The sequence below is a fragment of the Sciurus vulgaris genome, assembly GCF_902686455.1.
Source record: "Sciurus vulgaris genome assembly, chromosome: 3".
NCBI lineage: Eukaryota > Metazoa > Chordata > Mammalia > Rodentia > Sciuridae > Sciurus > Sciurus vulgaris.
In genome coordinates, this window is record NC_136463.1 from 141,761,171 (window position 1) to 141,784,639 (window position 23,469).

At 34.4% G+C, this 23,469-nt stretch overlaps 1 protein-coding gene across 14 annotated transcripts in view; it reads left to right on the forward strand.

Moving 5' to 3' along the window:
* The window catches only part of LOC306657983 (PTB domain-containing engulfment adapter protein 1), a 260,729-nt gene that overhangs the window by 172,811 nt on the left and 64,449 nt on the right, over positions 1–23,469 (forward strand). For all 14 annotated transcript variants that reach the window (XM_079134584.1, XM_079134581.1, XM_079134583.1 and 11 more), the window contains one exon: positions 1,045–1,106. In XM_079134584.1, the coding sequence (XP_078990710.1) occupies positions 1,045–1,106 (62 nt within the window). The remainder of the gene's footprint in view (positions 1–1,044; positions 1,107–23,469) is intronic.

A 23,469-nucleotide genomic window follows, 5' to 3' on the forward strand; every position in this document is an offset into this window, starting at 1 on the left:
TCCAGCTGGGCACAGTGACACACACCTGTAATCCCAGCAGCTAGGGAGGCTGAGGCATGAGAATTGAAAGTTCAGAGCCAGCCTCAGAAAAAGTGAGGTGCTAAGCAACTCAGTGAGACCCTGTCTCTAAATAAAATACAAAATAGGGCTGGGAATGTGACTCAGTGGTCCAGTGCCTCTGAGTTCAATCCCCCTATCCCTCTTCCCAAAACAAGAAATCTACTCCAAAACAAATGCAGTTTCAAAAAACAAGAAGTCATTTTGCTTTGTGTGAACCTTAATGTTTTCCCTTCTTATACCCTTTATAAAATATTTGGAAAATTACATGGAATGTATTAATAAAGTTCAAAAATTGAATAAAATATATAAATAGCAAAAATAATGTGAATGTAAGCTAGTTTTAAAAATCTGATTTTTTGTTATTTTCATTTCTAATAATTTTACACTTATTTAAGAAATATTTCTAATAGTTGTATCTAAGATTATTTATATTCATAACTCCTGATAATCAATGTTTCTCTAAATTTAGAAGTTTGTCCTAATATATTGATTTGTCAATAAAATAGTAGATTAATTAATTTCAGCTTTGTACATATGCAGTTGCTAGCTTAATGTAAAAATTTTTCCTCAGAATATTTAAATCTTGATGTTAAAAATAGTTACAATGAATAAAGAGATTACTTTTTACTGTTCTGAGAATTGAAACAGAAAACCTGTAGATAATGAAAGAATGAAATGAAAGAAAAAAATTTGTCTTTAATTGCATAATTGATGTTATCCATATCTCATTGATGTTATTTCTATATATTCTTCAAAATTTCAACATTAGAAAAAATTAAAATGAGGAACTTTTATACCAAGAAAAGAATCCTGTAATCATTCGCCAGCAACATTGTTCTTGCATTTGACTAATTATTATTTTATAACTTAGCAGGAAGAACTCAGAATCAGAAATGCTCAGACTCCTTACAAATATTAATGCATTACTGACACCATAGGAGGCTGTAAATTAATTTAACAATTGATTTATTTTCTTTGTTGCAGACAAAACATGGATGCATACACCTGAAGCATTATCAAAACATTACATTCCCTATAATGCAAAGGTAAAAGTAGTTCATATAATATTATTTAATTTTATTTTGTGATAGTATTATTACTATTTATGGTTGATCTTTGAAAGATTTTGATTATGTATTGACATTCCCTGGTTAGTGACAGCTGCAAAAAAGTTACATAAATAAAATAATTACGTAGTATATGATATAGGAAATTATTTTGTATTCAAATAAATGATTCTTGTTTGAAAAAGTGTGTCCTTTCAAATTTATATTTAAGTCCTGTATTCCATGCATGTGCGTTCTTCTAGTGATTTTGACTATTATTAAAATTATTTGCAATATAATTTCCTGTAGGAAATAAAGAACAAATTATCTTCCTTTAAAAACATTTTAATGGTGCATTATTGAGACAAAAAAAAAAAAAAAAAACTAATCTGGAAATGAGTAAAATAAACTAAAATTTTAATAAAGGTAAGTACCATCCAGGAAAATTAACAGACAAATCTTTAATATTAAAAAATAAACAAAAACAAGTGCATTTTTGTTATTCTTTTTTTTTTTTAGGATACTACTTTTTTTTTTTCTTTCTTTTTGACACTGGGAATTGAACCCAGGGGCTCTTTAACCACTGAGCCACATCCCTAGCCCTTTTTACTTTTTATTTTGAAGGAGGGTCTTACTAATTTGCTTAAGGCCTTGTAAGTTGCTAAGCCTGGTTTTGAACTTGGGATTCTCCTGCCTCAGCCTCATGAGTCTCTGGCATTAAGGGGTACATTACTTTGCCCAGCTCAATTTGCTACATTTTAAGAGTGAAGTAGAAAAATTAATCTATATCACATGTCCTTAAAACTTTGATTTGCCATTGTTTGAAATTGGACAAGTGAATGAATGAAGTTTACAAAATCAACTTTAGAGAAAGGCTCTGTTTTTTAGTTAGTGAGCATCAGACATGAATTAGTTTTCAGAGAAATCTGATTCAAAATTTGCAAGCTATGCAAATTAAAGAATCAAGATCAGAAATATGAATGAGTCAAAAGCAGCTGAACTTTGGAGACAACATGGTAAACAAAATTATAATAGTTTTATAGGGGAAATTAAGGTTTTATGGATTAGTTAACTATATACACTGGCATATAAGATTAGACATAGAAGTTATTTCAGGACAAAGAAACCATTTATGGAGCAGAGAATCAATGGTGTGTAATAAGAAAGTCTACAGTGGAGGTGTATGTCTGAATTAGCAGGAAGAAACATGTAAAAGATCATCTAGAAGAAATTCTTCCAGAACTGTTGTGCAGTATTGAGATGGGTAGTGTGCAGCAACTCTATTTTTCTCATTGACTTTGTAGCAAAGAAAATGTTCCAAAAAATTTTCTAAGTAAACTAATATTCTTGAAACCATTGCAATACTTATGAATTTTGCTGTAAAGTTAACAGGAAGATTGATTAACATGATTTTACCATGCAAAGTGTAGTTAAACAAACTTAAGTTTATATTATCTATCTCTTCCATAGATATTTTTCACATTAGTTAAGAAGTTATATGAAGTCTATAGAGCATGTTTTAATCAGCTTTTTTGCTGCTGGTACTAAAAGGACGCATCCAGCACAACTATAGAATGCAAAGTGTTTATTTAAGGCTCACGGTTTCACAGGTCTTAGTCCATAGAAGGCCAGCTCCATTCCTCAGGACTCAAGGCGAGGTCAAACATCATGGCAGATGGAAGCAGTTCACATCATGATGGGAAAGCAGAGAGACAGTCCACTCTCCAAATACAAAATATATAATACCCAAAGCCATGTCCCAATTCCCACCTCCTCAGGCACACCCTATCACTTCAGTTACCACTCAGTTAATCCCTATCCGGGGATTAAATTGCTGATTGGGTTAAGATTCTTACAACCCAATAATTTCTTCTCTGAATCTTCTTGCAATATCTTACATGTGAGCTTTTGGGGAACACCTCACATTCAAACCATAACAGAGCAGAATTTACTCTAGGAAGCTAGGATTATTTTTAAATGCATGCTTGAATTTTGATAATGATAGTAGAATTATATCTTTCAAGTGAAGTCACTGAAGATTATTTCTTTTTATGGAATTGAAAGGTCTCATTTGGAAAAACTTATTCATAAAGCATTGAAATGTTGTATTATAATAAGAACTACCTTTAATTTGAACTTGTGGCTAATGTGAAAATGGAGATCTGTTTGTCTACGTGGACATGTTGTGCTAATTCACAGGTGCTTAACTGCAGGACATAGCACACTGATTAGAGGATTCAGAAATATCTTTTCAGATTGTAGTCAACTAAATATGGAAGGATAGGTTGGTTTTGTGTGACAACATTTGTAATATGTGTGCCAAGTAGTATTAAAACAATTTGAAAAATTTTTTTTTTCTGAATTTCCTTATCTGAATTACTTTATAGTATTTTAAAATACTATGGTATAGTTTTTGTAGAGTTATTCTGAAGATATTCTGTATCTCTTTTAAGAGTATGTGTCACTTGAAAGCCAAATCATGTGCACAGGAAGCAATTTAGCACAACAATAACAACAACAAAAATGGGCTCAGGAACTAGATCGCCTTGGTTTCTATCCTGACTTTTTGCTGTGTATCTTTGGGAAAATGACTTAACTTTTCTGCGTCATTGATTATTCATCCATAAACAAGGATGATAATAATAGTTTCCCGATATAGATATATAGATATAAAGGAGTTACATAAAGCATTAGGACAATAAAATCATGGCTAAGTAAAAGCAATAATTAAATTATATTTTATTTTCAAGGGACTTAACGAAAGTGCCTAAGTGCCTGTCTCAGGTCACACACACACACACACACACACACACACACACACACACACACGATGAATTAGTGCAGAATGTAATTTCTAACATGATAATTAAATAGTTCCATTTTTATTAAGTCTTAATATATGCCAAGTACTTTATTGGTGCACTTTTACATTACTTCAGTTAGTGTTCTCCATGACTCAGAAAAGTGATAACAATGTTATCACCACTTCAAGAGCAAGAAAACTAACGCCGAATGATTACATCTTTTGTACATTGTCACAAAGATAGCAAGACAGAGCCCGACTGATAAACTGAAGTCCATCTGATTTCAAAATTTTGCTTTTTTAGACATATGTAACCATTCCTGTTTATTCACTCCTTCCTGACATTGCTGTCAAGCATAAGGCACTGTGACTTAAATTTTACTGGATGTTGGGGACACTTCACAGCTTTATGGTACATTGCTTTTGTTCTTCTGGTGGTGTTCATTATCATAAAGAAATACCATAAAATTAACCAACATAAAAAAGGTTCTTCATGTTCTGTGTCATTTAAATGGCACAGAAAAGTGTGGAGATTCAGAGAACTGTGTGTCACTTCTGTGTTATGAAAGTGGAGATGAGGTAGGATTCAGGGGCAGAACAAGGGCAGGAGGCCATTGCAAGCTGAGACGTCTTAAGGGTGGGAGACAAAGAGAGGCACAAAATATGGCAAGAACTGGGCCACAGTATGAAGTACTGAAGCTGGCAAAGCACTCGGTCAGTCGGGGGTCCATCCAGGAAATAGCATGGGTGGAATATCTACACACACACACTAAAGTTTGGGGGAAGCTGACCAGGCAAATCTGAAGTATGTGACAAGGACATTAGGAAGGGCAGGCTAGAACCTCTTGTCTGGAACTGACCCTGCAGTCCACAGGGAATTTTTTTTTCTTCCTGGGGGAACCATCAGTTCTGTTTCAGTTCTGTTTATAAAGTCTTCTCAATTTCTTGGATTAGACCCACCCAGGTTATCCAGGGTAATCTCTTCTACATAAAATCAGCTAATCATAAGTATTAATCACATCCACATAATAATTTCATTGCAAAATATAGATTAACATTTGATTGAATAATGGGGTACTCTGAAAGCCCAGTTCACACATAAAATAGCATCACAAGTATTAATGATCTGTAAGAGTAAGTAGGTAAATTGAGAAGGTGGTAGATGGCAAAAGAAAACCTTTTAGGTTGTGAACTAATCAAACAGGGTTTTTGGAAAATAAATCTGCAGTGATATAAAAGTTGATTTGGATCAGTAGAGATAGGATGATATCAAACCTCTTAGGAAGTTATTTTGATTGTATAATTGAATGGTGAGAAATTTACCATATGGTAGCAAGTAAATGTGTAGTGGAAAATAAAGATTTGTTAACATTCCTTCCAAACAATTGATGCAACATAGATAAACTGTATATGGAGAGCAAGAAAAATATGTGTATTGATTTTGGCTAAATGAGAATGGTTGAAGATTCCCCTTACATCACTCACTTTTGGCATCCACTGGTTACAAACTAAGATAAGAATTTAACAAGTATTTAAGAATGATAATGCTCTCTGGGGATGGTAGTAAATTCTAAATTGCATTCTAAAAACATAACTATAGGAACTAAGCTGGAACTATATTATTAAAGCAGAAAACCATAACCCTGAGAACACCTCAACATAAATGTTATTACATATTTCCCCAGAGAGCATTATCATTCTTAAATACTTGTTAAATCCTTATCTTAGTTTGTAACCAGTGGATGCCAAAAGTGAGTGATGTAAGGGGAATCTTCAACCATTCTAGAATGCAATTTAGTTTTACATTCTTTCATTTTGTAGAACATTTATTTCAAAATTTTTTATTTTAATATTCATAGTGTAACCATTTCAGATCTCAGGTGGAAATAAAATAGTAGATAGTTTTAAAAGAATTAGTCTATGCAGGGATCATTAGTATGAGGGTTTTAAAAATGTACATTAATACTACTTCATTGGGAACTTGTACATTATTCTTGAAATTGAGAAGGGTTTGTTTGATGTACATACGTTCTCCATTGTTTGGGGTATAAATATTTATGATTGTTGTAACTTCTTGATGTATAATTTTCTTAAGCAGTCTGAAATGTCCTTCTTTGTCCCTTCTGATTAACTTTGGCTTGAAATCCACTTTAGCTGATATGAGGATAGAAGCCCCTGCTTGTTTACAAGATCCAGGTGAATGATATGTTTTTTCCCATCCTTTACCTTCAGTCTGTGAATGGCTTTACCTTTGAGGTGAGTCTCTTGCAGGTTGCATACATTGTTGCATACAATCTGCCAGTCTGTGGCCTTTGATGAATGAGTTAGGCCATTTGTGTTCAATGTAATTATTGATAAATGATTTTGATTCCATGTCATTTTGATTTATTACTGCTTTTAATTTGAATTAGTTTCTGCTAACATTGACTATTCTTCTAGTGTAGTTGCTCCCTTTGCTGGTTTGCAGTTTTATTTTTCATTTCTTTTTCGTGAAATATCTTATTGAGTATGTTTTCCAGAACAGGCTTTTTAGTTGTGAACTTTTTAACTTTTGTTTATCATGGAAGGTTTTTATTTCATTATCAATTCTGAAGCTTAATTTTGCACAGTAAAGTATTTTTTATTGGAATCCATTTTCTTTCAGAGCCTGGCTTTGAAGATCTGGATTGAAAAAATATCATCTGAGATCTGGATTGGTTTCCCTCTCAATGTGAACTGTTGTTTTTCTCTGGTAGCCTTTAAAATTCTTTCTTTATTCTGTATATTAGGCCTTTTCATAGCAATGTGCTTTGGTGTGCATCTTTTGCATTTTTGTATGTTTGGGGTCCTGTAAGCCTCCTGTATTTTATTTTCTATTTTATTGGGAAATTTTCTAGTGTTATTTCACTGAAAGCATTGTGAATTCCTTTGGTTTGTTTCTCCAAGCCTTCATCTATCCTGATAAATCTTTCTATTTGATGTTTTTATTTTGTCTCATATCTTGGAAATTCTGTTCATGATCTTTTAACATCTTTTCTGTGGAATCAACTTCATTTTCAAAATTATATCTTTTGTCTTCATTTGCCTGAAACTCTGTCTTCCAAGTGATCTAGTCCATTTGTGATGCTTTCCATTGAATTTGAATTTCTTCATTTAGAGGTTTTCTGCTTGATTTATTTTCAGAATATCTATCTCCCTATTGAAGTGATCTTTTACTTCCTATATTTTCTCTCTGATTTCACTCCTTACCATGTCCTTTACCTCATAGATCAATTTAACTATGCACATTATAAACTCCTTCTCTGGCAATTCTTCCACTGTGGTGTCAGTGGATTCTCTCATTGGAGTTTCTTGGTTTGTTTGGGGCAATTTGTTCTCTTGCTTTTTCATGTTGTTTGTGTGTCTACTCATCTAATAGCATGGATTTGACGCAGAAGGGTTTCTACCCTGTGGACTTATAGTGTCCCTGAAGGTTTCAAGTACTTCACTGTTTAGGGGGAAACAAATAAGAACAACAACCAATACAAATAATATACAGCATTAAACCAAATAGTTCCTGCTATGACATCTACAGTGTTAATTGTCATAATAAACAGAAATGATATGATCAGTTATTACCTGTGGTAAAAACATAAGTTTGCAACAAAAGGGTTTACAATTTCAAATGATGAACAGGGAGAGAACAGAAGTGATATAGTATGTGATGATTATGAGGGAGGAGGAGAGAAGATAAAAGTATAAACTTAAAGGAGTAGTGAAAGAACAGTAGACATTGGCTGTTAGCAGAATAAAAGAGAGAAAAAGAATCAATTGAAACAGAGGAAAGAAATATATATATATATATATATATATACACACACATATATACACACACACACATATATATATATACAGTAAAAATTTAATAAATTAAAAATAAAAATAAAAGAATACAAACAAAACTGAAGTATACTAATCAAACATCCTAGTCCTCAAAAAACTGATCCTAAAATGTAACTGATTTCAAAAATGCTAGAAATGAGGGAGAAAAAACCCCAAATATGCCTATGTATAAATGTCCATGAACCATTAAGGTCACAATTAAACAGAAAAAAGAAAAACAAAAAGGAGAGAAAAAGTGTCAATGAAAAGTTAAAGAGTTATTTCCATTGGGGTTCAAATGATTCTCAGCTTCTCTTCTCAGCAGTGTTAAGTGGGGTCCTCTGGAGCATGATACTCCACCCTCCAGATTGCTGGATTGAGGGAGGTAATCCTATAGGCCAAACTTCTGGAGGTTGGGTTTAGGTTCAGGTAGGCTCTAGTCTCTTCTCTGAACACTTACTGGTTTGAAGGTTTTAAATCATTGCATCTCCAGGACCAACAATTGCCAGTCCATGCTGGAAGTCTGCACCCCACAGATCTCACCTGGTTCCACTCATGTGGTGGAGGAGACAATTCTTTGTCTACTATGTCACCTGCAGACCCGTGTTTCTTGGTCTCAGGTTCAGTTTCCAAACTCAATCTCTCCCATCCCTACCCTTTCAAATTGCTGTTCAGGTATGTCTCTCCCAGCCAGTCCTGCATGCAGCTGGATTGGAAGGGTTGAGGGAGAGCCAGGTGGTTTCCCTGACCAATATTCCCCTGTGTAAACCTCTCTCCATGTTTCTTTCCTCCTGGTCACTCAGGCACACTCTATATTGTGTAGTGTGGGTTTGCCAGGCCTGTATGTCGGCCAAACTTGAGTTTGCCAGGAATTGGCTCTCCAGCTGCTGGACCAGACACCACAACTGCAAAATGGTTTCTTCCTCTCCTCTACATGCAGCCAGAGCGATTCAGCTTATTTGCAACACAGGGATATTATTGCAGCGTGACTTTCAGTCTAGTCAGGTAGTGTCTTTGATCTCTAAACTATCCTACCCAGTCCCAGATCCTACTTTTGGCCTCTTAAAAATGCAGTTTGTTGAATTTCCTTATCCCTCCAGGTTGCTCACAGAGGGACTGCTCTGGCTGGTGCCTCTGGCCGGTAGCAGCTATTCTGCTGGGGATTTCTTCCTTTTTTATTATACCCAACCTCCTTAGTCCCCAATCTACTTTGAATGTCCAGTTTTAAATTCTGGGAAAGCCTCCTCCCCCTTTTATTTTTGTTCACCCACCTTGCTGAGAAGCTGCCTGTCTGCTTTCTTGGTTTCATGGCAGGGAACAGCCAGGAAAGCCACCTTCTCTCTTCTGCCATCTTGAAACTCTCCCCTTTATTATCTGTTCATAAAAATATTTTTATTAGTGTATTATAATTGTACACAATAGTGGCATTTATTTTGACATAGTCATACATGCATGGAAAATAACTTATTCCATTTCAGTCCCCAGGACTTCATTTTTCCCTCTTCCCCTCCCTCCTCTTGTTACCATTCCTCTACTGCTATTCTGTTTCCTTATTGTTTTTTAATTGATGTTTTATAGATACACATAAAAGTAGAAATCATTGTGGAATATTCATATATGGTCAATTTCATTCTGCAGTTTCTCTCTTTTCCTGTCCCTGCTTTCCCTCAACCCCTTCCTCTACTCCACAGAGCTGCCTTGTATTTTTTCATGACATCCCCAGCACATCCCTCCTTCCCTTATTTTGCTCCAGCTTCTACATATGAGAGAAAACTTTCAACCCTTGACTTTCTGAGTCTGGCTTGTTTCACTTAACATGATCTCCAGTTCCATCCATTTACCAGCCAATGCTATAATTTCATTCTTCTTTATGACCGAGTAAAACTGCATTGTGGACATATTCCACAGTTTCTTTAGCCATTCATTTATTGACAGGCACCTGGGCTGGTTCCATAACTTGGCTATTGTGAATTGTGCTGCAGTAAAATTTCCATACCTGTATTACTATAGGATGTTGATTTTACTGCTTGTGGATACATACGAGAGTGGCCCAGCTTAGATGCTGTTGGTTATCTCTTTATTGTCTTCCAACCTCTAATGAGCAAATCCAAAGCAAATGTAAACAGGGACCTTGATGTTCAAAGCATGTCTTCCTGGGGGAGAGAAAATGGTCACATGGAGCAAAGAGTTTGGGACAAAGGACTTTGGACAACTACGTAGATGACATCCAGCAAAACAAAGTGTAAATGCTAAAGGGAGATTTAGAAAATGATATGACATTATATTTCAGTGCTTTCTAGAGGCATTAGTTGTTTCCTATATGAAACGTGCTTCCCTTGCCACTAAGCCTGTTTGATGAGAGAGAAACCTTGCTGACTTAGGGAATTGTATGGTTTCTATCCGGTCTTTCTCAACCTTTACAATTAATCTTCCTCTACATTTAAGACTCAGAAGCCTTTATTTGGATTCAAAGAATAAAAAATAAAAGAACAGAGAACAAAAACAAATAGATAATGTACTGTATATTTCAGGAAAGCAGGATAATGGAATTTTATTATTTTCACCACAAGGAAATGATATATGTTTCAAGAAACAGATGTATTTACTGATTGAACACAAGACAATGTATGCATGTATCAAAACATCACATTGTTCCATATTAGTACAAATAATTTTATCATTAAAAACAATGCACAAACAAGATACAATGTGAATGTAGGATATTGTAACCTGAATATGGTAATCCTTAGTAGCTGATCAGAAATCACATCTTGGCTTCTTATGTTTGAAATCTCTAGCTAATCCTGTTCAATAATAATTATAATAGGGACATGAGTGCCTAGATATGTGGTGTGCTCAGATGCATCTTCAAGAGCATACTCCACACCAACAACTCCACTGATACTACCCTTATTTTATAGCCAACTAATGGCTGAATCCTGTCACAGTGACTGGAGCAGCCTCTTCTCAAACCATCTGAGTTCAAATTTCTACTTTCTCAATTCATATCTGAATTATGTAATTTTTTTATCCTTGAGTTTTCTCATTTGTAAAATGAGACTAATAATCACATGCGCCTCACAAGATTTAAATGACTACCTATTGTCATATATATATATGTCTAATGTGTAATAAAATTAATATTAATACTTTTGCTATAATATTTTATCAGCTCTGGAGGTGGCACTAGTTATTATCCTTGAGAATAATTTAGGGTTTGCTATATTATTTGAAAAACAGTGAACAAACCACTTGAAATACATGTCAGGTGTTTTTTCTGTTTACATCAGACACAGTGACGTAAGTCAAGGTATCTGCAGTGGCCATCTTGAGAGTTTCAGTGGGGAAAGAACGACCTTTCCTGCAGGCATGATAGGAGACAATACTGCCAGTATGCTGGATTTATGTAGAAGAGAGTGTTTTGAACACTAAAGAAAACTACCATTTTGGTTATACTTTCCTATTATTTTGAGTTTTTAACAACTGCATTTGGTAGTGAATTGTCAATGTAAATATAATCCCTGCCTTAAAATCAAATGCAGAAATGTGAAGGAAGTTCATGCACATCTTTAAAAACTGTGTCAGGGAGTTTTACAAGTAAGAAATTAATGAAGAAGGACAGTTACAACATTATGTGGACTAATGAGTCATGGTAGAGAAAGATCTTAATATGATCACATCATTTTACTAATGTCTCTTAAATTACTTTTGGTGAATACATGATAAATTGCCATTCAATGAAATGTTGATATTGGTTTATGACTTAATTGAAGAAAATTTACATCTTAGAAATAAATGGTATCTATGTAAAAAATGTCAAAAAATAAAAAATAAAAAAGGAAACCAAAAAAGACAACATATTTAAATTGAACTCTGTGGAATGATTGCAAAGCAGGCAAAAGTAACTCTGTAATTGATGTGATGCCTTGCTGAAACATCCAAAATGGGTTAGAATTCCAAATTCATGACATTCTGTAGAGCAGTTTTATAATATCAGTAAACATAAGTATTTGCCAATTTTGCTGGTGTTAGATACCAGGGGAAATATAGAAGGAACATAAAGAGCTCAACTGCATTCTGTTTAATCCATTTAATTTATTCAAAAATGAGTTCTTATCTAAAAGCATAGGAAATACTTAAACAGTCTTTTTGGTCTTTTTTTAAAAATTGGTGCATTACAATTATACATAATATAATAGTGGGGTTCGTTGTTCCATATTCATACATGCACACAATAGAACAACATTTGGTCAGTTGATTGTTAATAATGTTTTTAATATGTCATTTATATTTATTCTAAATATTTTAAAATTGAAGAGTAAGCATCTATAATTAAATGTTAACTGTCATTTTCTCCCATTAAAAATAATATACTCTAATATATATATTGATATTTCTGCACCTGCAGTCATTTGAAATGTTTTTTTTATGAGCCCAGACTACACTGATACATATTTAAAAGGACAGTAGAAATCTATAAAATGTTATTCTTCCCTTGACTTCTATATAGCAGGAAGCCATAAGATGTTTTTTGTGCTAAAAATGCAAAAACAAGTAAGAAGAGCATAGTAATAGCTAAACATTTGTTGAATTGTGATTTTTAAAAATATTTTTAGTTGTAGATGGACACAATACCTTTGTCTTACTTATTTACCTTTATGTGGTGCTGATGATTGAACTCAGTACCTCACTCATGCTAGGCAAGTGCTGTACCACTGAGCTATAATCCTAGTCCCTCAATTGATTTTATACTTGGTGTGTACTTGTAAAAGGCAAGAATAAATTAAGAAACAAATGAGAGTAAACACAGAATAATACTCTATTTCTCAATTCTTGAGTTGAACTTATAAAACCAGTTTTGTTCTGAGTACCATGTGCCTCGTTTAAAGAGGACACTTAGTTCCCCCCACAACCAAGTTTTCTCATAATTGCAATAGTTATTGAACATAAGTTTTGAAGTTGTAATTGAAAACTGTTACTCTGCATGTAAGAATGTTCTAAAAGTATATACAGCTGCTACACATTAGTTAATAGAAACTAAAAACAATATTAATTATTTTGAAAACATTTTTACTATGGAATATGGTGTTGTTTTACTTATTTTTAAAAAATATTAGTATGTTACTAATATTTAAGTGGACTTGAAAACTGACTATAATCTGTCATTTTCTTGAAAAAATAATTTGTGACCCAGAGAGGTTAAGTGATTTTCTTAAATTTACACAGAAAGATAGTAGCAAAATTTGGGTGTAGAAATCAGGTTTCTAATTCCACATCCATTTTGCTTTCCATTGCAATATATGGTTCCCAGTTATAAAGAGATTAACCTACTTAGCTGGAAATGAATGAAACAAAGACAAAATAGAATATGTGTACATGTCTGCCTTTTGTATCTGGCACGTATCAAATTATTTCATCTGTGGAACCCTGTCTGTTAAAATCAGCCAGGGCTTTGGCAGAGATGTGCATGAGGTAAGCAGACTGAATAAAGTCTATGTATGTCTCCACAACATTCAGGCCACAATATCTCAGCTTCTGTAACATACTTTATTTCCCTTATTCTGCTTTGTATAAATGTTATTTCTGTTTACCTAATCCCTGGATCAAAATGCCTGAGTATTATCTGTGTTTCTAAATACTTCTTTAAGCACAATGACTTATAAATGTGAATATTCTTGATATTGGATACATTTATCATTTATTTCATGTTTCTACATGGATGTGTTTGGTGCTAAGTGAAATAACAAGAAAGTGTGTTCATAACCAAAGAATGCTTTTGAAAAAGGAAAGATCCGAGTTGATGTCAAAAGGGTCAAGCAGTAGCATTCTGAAGCCTGGAATGTAAAACTCAGAACACTGAGCAGAAAGGAAAAGTGGGGTGTTGTATAAGAAAAAAAAAAAAAAAAGTTTTGAAAATAGTCCAAGATGTTTAATGCTTTTATCAAGCTTCTTTCAGGAGTGACTTTAATGAGTGATTGAAGTCAGCATATGCTAAATACAAGAAAAGTAGCAAAAAAAGGAGAAATGAGAGATGGGAACGGGAAGAGATTGTTACAGAAGGTAAATGTTACTGGAAACACCAGGCTGTGGAAGTGATTTAGGTCTGCACACAGCATAAGCATCATTAATGGATTACAACGGTTGCATTTCAAATGCAGTCTGCCCTCTTTATTTGTGGGTTCCCTATCTGTGCATTTGACCAGCTGCAGAACAAAATTATATGGGAAAAGAAATGTTCATACTGAAAAAGTATTTTTCTTGTAATTATTCCCTGAATAATATAGTAAAACAAGTATTTACATAACATTTACATTGTCTTATGTACTAGAAGTAATCTAGAGATGATTTAAGTTATACAGGCGAATGTGCTTGGATTCTATGCAAATATTACACCGTTTTATACAAGGGACTTGAGCATCCCTGTATTTTGGAATCCATAGGAATCCTGGAAGCAGTCCACTGAGGATGCCAAACGAGGTCTGTATTGATTAGAAAGATGTGAGGTGGAGGCAAGTTGCCTCTAGTTTCTTTCTGTTATTTTATTTACATGGTGCGAGATAAGGCAGGTGGCCAGTTCACTCCAGAGACACAAAATCTCTTCTAAAGACAAACTAAGATCACAGTACACCGTTCTCTTACAATGTAAGAGACATTTGAGAAGAAACAGTCTTTCATTCCTTGGTAATATACACATAAATACACATATTTTAAAGCAATATAACATTTCTGTCTTTCTAATGTTATGAACTATTGGAAATTTTATCTGCAGAGCAGTTTTGCATATTTTTACATTTAAGAATAATCTCCTGTTGTGTGCCTGTTTCTTCAGTTTCCGGGCAAATGTGTATGTTTTTTTTCTTTCTGCTGGAACTAAGTGATTTTTCTTTTGAACTTTTAAAATCATATTCAAAAAAGTCGAAGAAAATTCCAGGGTCAGTCTGCATGTCAATCAAATAGAATCAGAACTCCTGCTTTCTTGCACATTTGTGGTAGCAAAGCAGTAGAAAGAAACATCTCCATGGAGTAAAAGATCTGGTGTAATTTATACAACCATAATCTGAGAAATGATGCATCTCAAAGTATAGAGAACACAAGATAGATCACTGACAAATCAATTGTCCCCATTATTAGGTCTGCAATGTATTATATTTTCTAAGAATAATAACTTTATGTCAGAAACATGATTTATACTAATTATTAAAATTCAAGTAGTATAGATAGAAGTAATGAAATTAACATAATGCTCAAAATCTTATCAGGCAGAAATAACCCAGTGTTAAGTTTTGCTTACCAGTCTTCCTGGAATCTTTAAGTTCGAGTACAAGAAATGAACATATAGATCGCAAAAAATAGCTTTCCACATTATATAAACAACTCTACTAGTAAGCTAAATATTTACATCTATTATCTTTCTCACTTAATCCTCAAAAAACCCAGTAAGATTGGAACTATTCATATCCCTCATTATAAGCCTTGTTAAGAAGCTAAACTGTGATATTAAACTGTAAATAGGGAAAGTGAGGCTAGGGATGAACAGATAGGTGGGAAGAATTAACTTTATAAAAGGGAAATTATAACATTCATGCAACATTAAAATAAAAAGCATTGAACTTTACCTGAAATTCAATAGAAATAGAAAAAGAAATCAGTGTGAATCAATAGAGTTAATACATTTATGGATCTGTTTGTCAGAATGGAATAACATTTCTAAAAGATTGCTCTAAAGTTAAAAGGAGATGATCGTGTAAGTCATTAAGTGTCTGACATCCACATGTTTTTTCCTTAATGGCACATTTGGGGTTTTGGCAGTGTGCATGTGTGAATGACGAGGTGAACAGCCTACTTATATTTCCTCCTGCCAGCATGCTAAATCCCCCTGTTTTTGTTGCTTATTTTTCAGTTTTACTTGTTAAGATCTGCAACAATTGCATTTGTTCTGACATCATAATTCCATAAGTACTTTGATCTTAATTTCATATTGAAATGGGTTCAGCTCACCATCACTGTGCTTACCATTTCTTATCCACTCCTGAGATCTCTTTAAATGTCGGTTTTCCTTCCCAAGTGTTTTCAAAAAAAAGACCCAATGACTCCAACATTTCTGGGGATATTTCTTTTCTGAGAATGTCTGCCTCTTATCTTTTTGCTTGGATCTTTCTTTCCCTCAGAACATTAGACACAGTTACACAGCCTTCAGTCTTCTCTTATTCTGCTGTTGAGAAAACACCTAAATCCACCCGTTTCTTTCCTTGAAAGTGTCTTATGTTTTCTGTGTGGATGCTTGATATTTCGTTCTTAAATTTTAATATCCATAATGAATATGTTCTGGTGTTGATTGTCCTATGTCATTTTATTTCCTGGTCTACAGTGTACTCCCTGTTTTGTGTTTTGTGTGTTTTTCTTTTTTCTTGTTTTTTTTTTTTTTTTTTTTTAATCTGCACGTAATTTCCCTTTTCATTGCATAGTATATCTTTGCATTCTTGTATTTATCCTACTTTTCTTTTGACTACTTCTCAGGTGCTTTGACTGGTTGCTCTAATTCTAAGTTTTACTGTTGCTCTGTGATCTGTCCATAGGTTTCTTCCTTCTTTCTTCTACTTCCCCTGAGCAATCTCACTCACTCCCGCGACTTCAATCCATCTCTTCAGGACGTTCCTACCTAGAATTCATTCCTGAACTCTAGACTCAAACATATGCCCAGCAGCCACATCACTTCTGGAAGACCTTAATGTAACATAAGGACATATCCCAAATCAGTCTTGTGATCTTCTTTAATATCCTCCTTCAGTGTTCTCCATCAGAGCTGCCCCTAAGAACTCTTAGTTTTGAGCAGCAGGACTGACTCAATCTGGCTTAAATAAGAAACTGAATGTACTGGTTTACATAAAAGGACACTTCACAGGGAGGGCTGTTTCTAGGGCAGCTTGATTCCGAGCTCCTTTGAAGTCATCAGGATAAGCTCTTTACTTCAGTTTTCATTAAGTTGCTTCAGTTCTCAGACCACAGGATGGCCCCTGGCAGTGTCAGATTTCCATCATCACAACTCTTAGACCTACTTCTCTAAAAACTCCAGCACAGTTCCTTGAACAGAATCTCACCAGCCCTGTTGAACTTGATGCAGAGGATCATGTGCCTTCCCAGGCCAATCTCTATAGGAGGATGGATTCATGGCCTCAGCCTTGTAGCATGACCCGTGGACTGACTGTGGAGGAAAGGTAGGCCAATAAAGGAAATTCAATCTTTCCTGGAAAGAAGGAAGAAAGATGTTATAAATACACAAGCCAGAAACAACACTCCTTAACCCCAGTATCAGCTTTGTCCAGTGTTTATCTCTCCCACTAATCAAATTTAAAGACTTCATTTTTCTCTGAAAATCTCTCAGAAATGTCCACTTCTCTGCATAGCTGCTGTCACCTATCTGATATAGGCCAGCACCTCTCAGAGTGTCTGTGATGAAACTATAAACTTCCCCCAATCTCTCAGATTGATATTTTCAGAAATCTCACATAAAGACATTTAAAAGATATTCCCTCTTTGTCAAAATGCTATAAAAATGTATGAATGCTAACCCTTGGTGTATTTAATCTTGCATGCAGCATGCAGACAGTTCATGCACTGGTCTGCGCCTGCTAATTACCCAGCATGTGGACTGCTGCAGGCCGTCCTCCTCTAGTGCAGACCACTGCACTAGACTCCGCACCTCAGGCATGTGTCTTCTCTTCTCCAGTTCTTACCCTTCTTCAAGATAGAAATAACCTTTAAAAAATGAAAACCTAGTCATTTTACTTTCCTATCTAAAAATTCTTTTAAGATAACCTTACATATTTCTCATAATCCATTCCTCACTCCTTAAGGTGGCCTTGGACTTGTCCTGCAAATCCTCCAGCCTCCTCTTTTTAATGCTGTTTGTGTTTGCAGCTGGGGCTGTAGGGTTCTCTCTCACCACCTCTTTTGTACTCTTGCTCTCCTTGCATTTACTTTGCACAGACTCCACCATATTTCATTGCTAAATTCCCATGTCTGTGAGTTAAATAATTTAGCTCCTTCCTCCTAGAAGACTTATTTGACATCACTCATAACCATCCCCAACTAAATCTACAACTTAAGGATTTTGAGGGGGGTATTCTGTATTTTAGCATCCTCTCCTGTCTTTTATAACTCTGTACTGTAAGTTGCAAGTTTATTTGCCAGTAAGTACACTTTCACTACACCATAGGATTCCCAGAGCCATGGCTTCATCTTGTTTGTCATTAAACCTCTGCCCCTACTACTATGATTGGTAACATTCAGTGGTTGCTGTGGTAATGTGTTCAGTTTCTGGATCCAGCTGAAGAGATATGAATGAACTCAAGCCAGAGCAGACTGCTCATGCACTGCAGGTGTACGCCCAGTGCCCACACTAAAACACCATATCATACACCCGCCTTTCAGCCCTCCCAATCATCAACTTCATCACCCACTTTATGAAATCCATTTTAATTTAAGTTCTTGGCAAAATTCTCTAATGCCTTGAAATCAGAAAATAAAGTCCTCAGCTCTACTATGAAGAGTCCAACAGGAAAAGTAGTCAGAAAATTAGGCCTGTGTTCTTTAAAATATTAGAGAAAACTTAACCAAAGAAATATATATGATAGTTAAGGGCTGTTCTGCTGTTAGTACAACAGAACCAACAATTCTGGATCTGAGAAGGCTGTGTGCTGTAATCAAAAGAGCTTGGGCTTTAAAATTTCATAGAAACAAATTGAAAGGAGACTTTAAAATTCAATTGCCCACATAGTATTAAATTCAGATTTCACATCTACAAAATGAAAATAATATCTTCTTTATAAATTCTTTGGGCAATTTATAAAGAATTTTATAACACCTGTATATACTTTAGCACATCGTTTATGCTGTTTTAGTTTTCCTCTTTTCTCTCAGTTATCTCAGATTTAACCATGACTTACTATAACATTGTTATAAAGGAAAAAGTTTCCACAGTTTCAACTAACTACAACTACAGATGGATTTTTTTTTTTTTTAGAATGCAGCACATTCATTAGGAGATTAATCTCTGATCCTTTGCATACTTTAATAACATGACCATTCCTAGACCCAATGCTATGACATCGTAGAACTAAGTTACATAGATTTGCACAATCTCCTTCTCTCCAGTCCTGTCTTCCAGGCAGATTTTATCTTTGACAGAATTACTCACTGATGACGACAGGCTCAGCAGCAAATGGTTAATTACTTCCTAGGAGATTTTAATTCAGGGAAGCATAAGTTACTCCACCTCAGACTCTGCAGGTTCAGATGGATTGGAAAGCCAGTGAGGAAGTAGGTTCATCTGCTGTTAATCCCTAGTTATGTCCCTAAATAATTTAAAGTAGATCTGTATCTCCCTCAGAGTCTGTGCTGATTTCCAAGGATTGCCACATCACCTTCTTGGTTACATATCTGTTTTTATTGCTCATTCAAATGGTATTGCTTTAGGTTTGCTCACACAAACATTTGCCGAGATGATGGAATAATAACAAAGCAAATTTTACCAGCAAAGAAGCTATTTCCATTTGCAAATATTCAGACTAAAAAATATACTTCAGGAACTGTCAGGGGAAATGAGTGAGACTGAATATGATTGCAGAAGAAACAAGTCAATGAATTTAATTGCTTAAAAAAGTGTGTAAAAAATGAGGGAAAACTTAAATAATTCAAGCATATTATTTTATACTTTGTGTGTGAATGTGGCAATAGCAAGCTAAAGGAGCAACTCAGATATTTTAACCAATGTATTATCTCTACTTTAGGAAAAGTAAATAAACTAAAGAAAGTATTGGTAAAAACATGAGACAGAGCACAACCTATGAGCATTGTATCAACAATACTTGCATGATTTCAGTTTGGAATTTTGCAGTGAATTAACTTGAATATTATTTTATAAGTCACTTCATTTTTTTTAAGTAATGTTCTTTAGTAGTGTCCTAGTGCAGTAAAAAATCAGAAAGAACGCAAACACACATAACACTACAGTAGGTAATCCAACAACAGGGTGTTAATCGAGTAAGTGATACAATGTCTCTTGCAATGGCCACAGTAGAAAGTGGGAATAGTTTTAAATGTCTAATTAATTTTGTTATCTGTTTCACCATGAATTTCTTTATAGTGAAATGAAATCTATTATTTTGTCTATGGGTGCATTTGTTTGATTTTTTTTAGGGCACAAATTAACAACCTTTTAACCTAATTATAAGAGGCAAGTTTGTAATTCCAGAATAGCTGATCAACGAGACATGAATATTTACTTTTCTTCGGCAAGTTCTAGGTGCATATGCCTAGAAAGGTATGTAGAATGCATGTTCCCATACCTCATGGAAGATACCTCCTGTAAGGTTTACACGAAGTTTTGATAGTTCGATGATTGAAAAGGCATATAAGACCCTTTGTGTTTCATGCAAAGCTCTAATAAAGGCCAAGAAAAGGTTAAGGTAAGAAGAAGGTTATATACAAAACATGAGGAGCCTGAGAGCCTTCCAAACACATCTCTAGGGTCCTTGGTGAATCACACAAAACTCATTTCCAGTTTATGAACCAACAACATATGTGGGTAGGTTTTTTATTTCAAAAGACCTTACAAGATAACTGGCCAAGTATTAATATCCCAGTGGTATGCATAGTTGGCTTGATATCTTTCACACTTTGACATCTTGAGTTATACTGAGGAGCATTCAGGAGAAGAATGAAGAGAAATTCCTGAAAGGAGATAAAGAAGCAGTAGAAATTTCTTTAGAGATTGTGGTGAGGGAACCATTATAGAGAACATGCACAGTATTCGAGAGACATACCAGGACATGGAACATTTGAGAAAGTCTAAGGGTTCAGTGTAGCTGGAATTTGGTTGTATATTAATAAAATATATTAAGAATGAACAGGATATTACCTTAGTTACATTCTTGGGTAACAGAATTATCGTCAGAGACTTGAACTTGAGATAGGAATCTGAGATACTGGGACAGAGACATTTCTTAGTTCTAGGCATTGCAATTTTTTAGGCCCCATAAAATATCTAAGTTGGAACTATAAAAAACATTAAAGCCCTCAAATATATAGCATGGTATTTATAATCAGTAAGTAAATAGTAAACTAAAAGACCAATTTTAAGAGCTCTAACAGCTCCTGTCAGAAAACAAATATATTTTAAAAATGTGTTTGACGTTTTGCACTTGTGTTAGAACAGATTACTTTTTTCAAGTTTCAACATCCTTAAAAGAAAGGTTGTTTTCTCTATTAAGATAGGTACTTACACAGGAGCAGGTGGAGTCTTGACTTCCTATGGAGGAGGGACTTGAGATGAAGATTTCATTTCGGCTCATTTCTATCACATGGCGTCAGTCAGACTTCTTCCTGTTCCTACTGGTTCTTCAATCAAGGATTTTAATTAATACCCAAAGTTAAAATCAATTATAATAAAATTCATCTGTGCATGTGTAGCATTTGTATATAAATGAACATACCACACATGTATACATACATACATATGTACAAGAACTATGCATTTAGTACTTCTACAGACCAGGGATAGCCAGAAGTGGCTTTTAAATCTAGCTGTCTTGTGTTGGCAAGAAATCTTTTACATAAGTAATCCTCTTAAAACCTGAGAACACACAAAATTAGTTCTCCCACCCCTCCCAGAATAATAAGCCAGTCCCTTTCAAGTACCAAATAACAAGGGTCATCAATATTATATTGTGCATGTATTTCATCCTGTCTCATGGTAAAATGTCTAAAGAGTAAATCATGAACAGCAAAAAGCGATTTCCCATTAGCCACAAAATTTTTATATGTCATTTAGAGTACTGGCCTTGCTGCCTTTGCAAACTACCATATCTCAGCCAAATATTACTATCTTATTTCTTTGTGCTTTTACATTCCATTGAGGTAGCCAGAACTAATATGATTATATCTTATAAATAGTAATGCAGTCTTTAGGAGCATAAATTATGTGTCTAAGGTCACACCATGTAAAACCTGAAGCCTGGCCTCCATGCAGATTATGTTTTTAGATTCTAACCTATTTGACATGTTTCCTCTCTGCTCTACCTTTTTTAGTTTCAGAAATGTAAGAGTACAGGAATATAGAGTCTAACTACTTTTATATTGTTTAAGCACATTAGGAGGGAATATATTTATTTTTATGTGTACAACTTTTATTTAAATTTGACATTTATTTACATTTAGTCCATTAGTACTGTTGTGACAAGAAATCTGAGACTGGGTACTTTGTAAAGAAAAGAAAGTTATTTTTCTTACAGTCCTGGAGGCTAGAAAGTCCAAGAGCAAGGCATTGGCATATTTGGTGTCTGGTGTGAACCTGCTCTCTGCTTCTAAGGTGGTGCTTTGAACGTTGCGTCTTCCAGAAGCGATGAATTCTGTCTTTTCATAGCAGAAGAAGTGTTAGGACAATAAAAGGCTAGCTAGTGTTCTGAACTCTGTCACAAGGGCATTTTTAACACATTCATGAAGGAAGAGCTGCATGACTTAATTCTCACCTCAAGGCCCCCACCTCTTGATACTATTGCATTAGGGATGAAGTCTCAACATGAATTTGAAAGGGACCACAATATTCTAACCATAGTAGTCTCCTCTTCTTGTAAATAAAACTAGACATGGATATGACTGCCATGGACTTTACTTGTAAAACTATTTGCTGCTTTCTTACAAATGAATGAGAGCACAATTACACTGCTAATGCCATGTGAATTCTTGCCTTAGTAATGCAGTTATCATATATATTTTGATAATACTGTATAATATAAAGCTTTATTACAAGGTATATATTGAGATTAATTCTTAGAAGTGTCTAACTACCTGTAATCTAACACCATATTTAGTTTTATGTTGAAATATTCTTACTGAAATAAAGCCTAGACAATTATTTTTAAAATGTTAATCTGACCAGTGAATTTTTCCCCTGGTAATGACCATCCTTAATTCAGTACTACAGAATGTTTCAAAAGCAATGCTACCTAAGTAGCAGAAGTAATTCAGCTATTACTATCTTGTGCAGTAAAAGGAAGTGCCATAACTTCTAATTTCCAATGTTAATGATGTAGAGATAGGAGAGCTTTAGAAATTATGTATTGTCTGAAAAATAAAACCAACGAGATGTTATGACTCATATTTTCTTCAGTTTGGAAAAAACCACACTCTCAAAATTTTCCTTTTGACTTTTAAAAAGCTTGCTGTTCTACTAGAGGTAGGAATTGTACTAAAGATAATCATCGTTAAGGCAGAACTTCAGTGCCTCCATTTTATATATGTATTTGTGTTTACATGTACATATAAAATACATACACAGCCTATGATGCTGTGATATGCATTTATCATCCAAGAATTATTTCATGATTGAATAAATTAAATATTAATCTAATAATTATAAAGAACATTAGGCAACTGCAGAACAGAATGTAAAGGCAAAAATAGTTAATACTTCCTCTTGGATTGATACGGATAGGTATTTGGAGTACTTGAAAATAATAGAGAAGATGAAGTGTTGAAGTAAAGTCAATCGTAACTGTGAAGCTGTTTTTTCATATTCATAGCTATTGTAAAAATAAAACAAATATCTAGTAGGCTATTTGAAATTTGATGAACTATCAAACACTTCTGCCAGTGAAATAACATGTTAATCCAGCTACAAATCAAAGTTCTATCATATATATGAAACAACTTTTCTTTTTC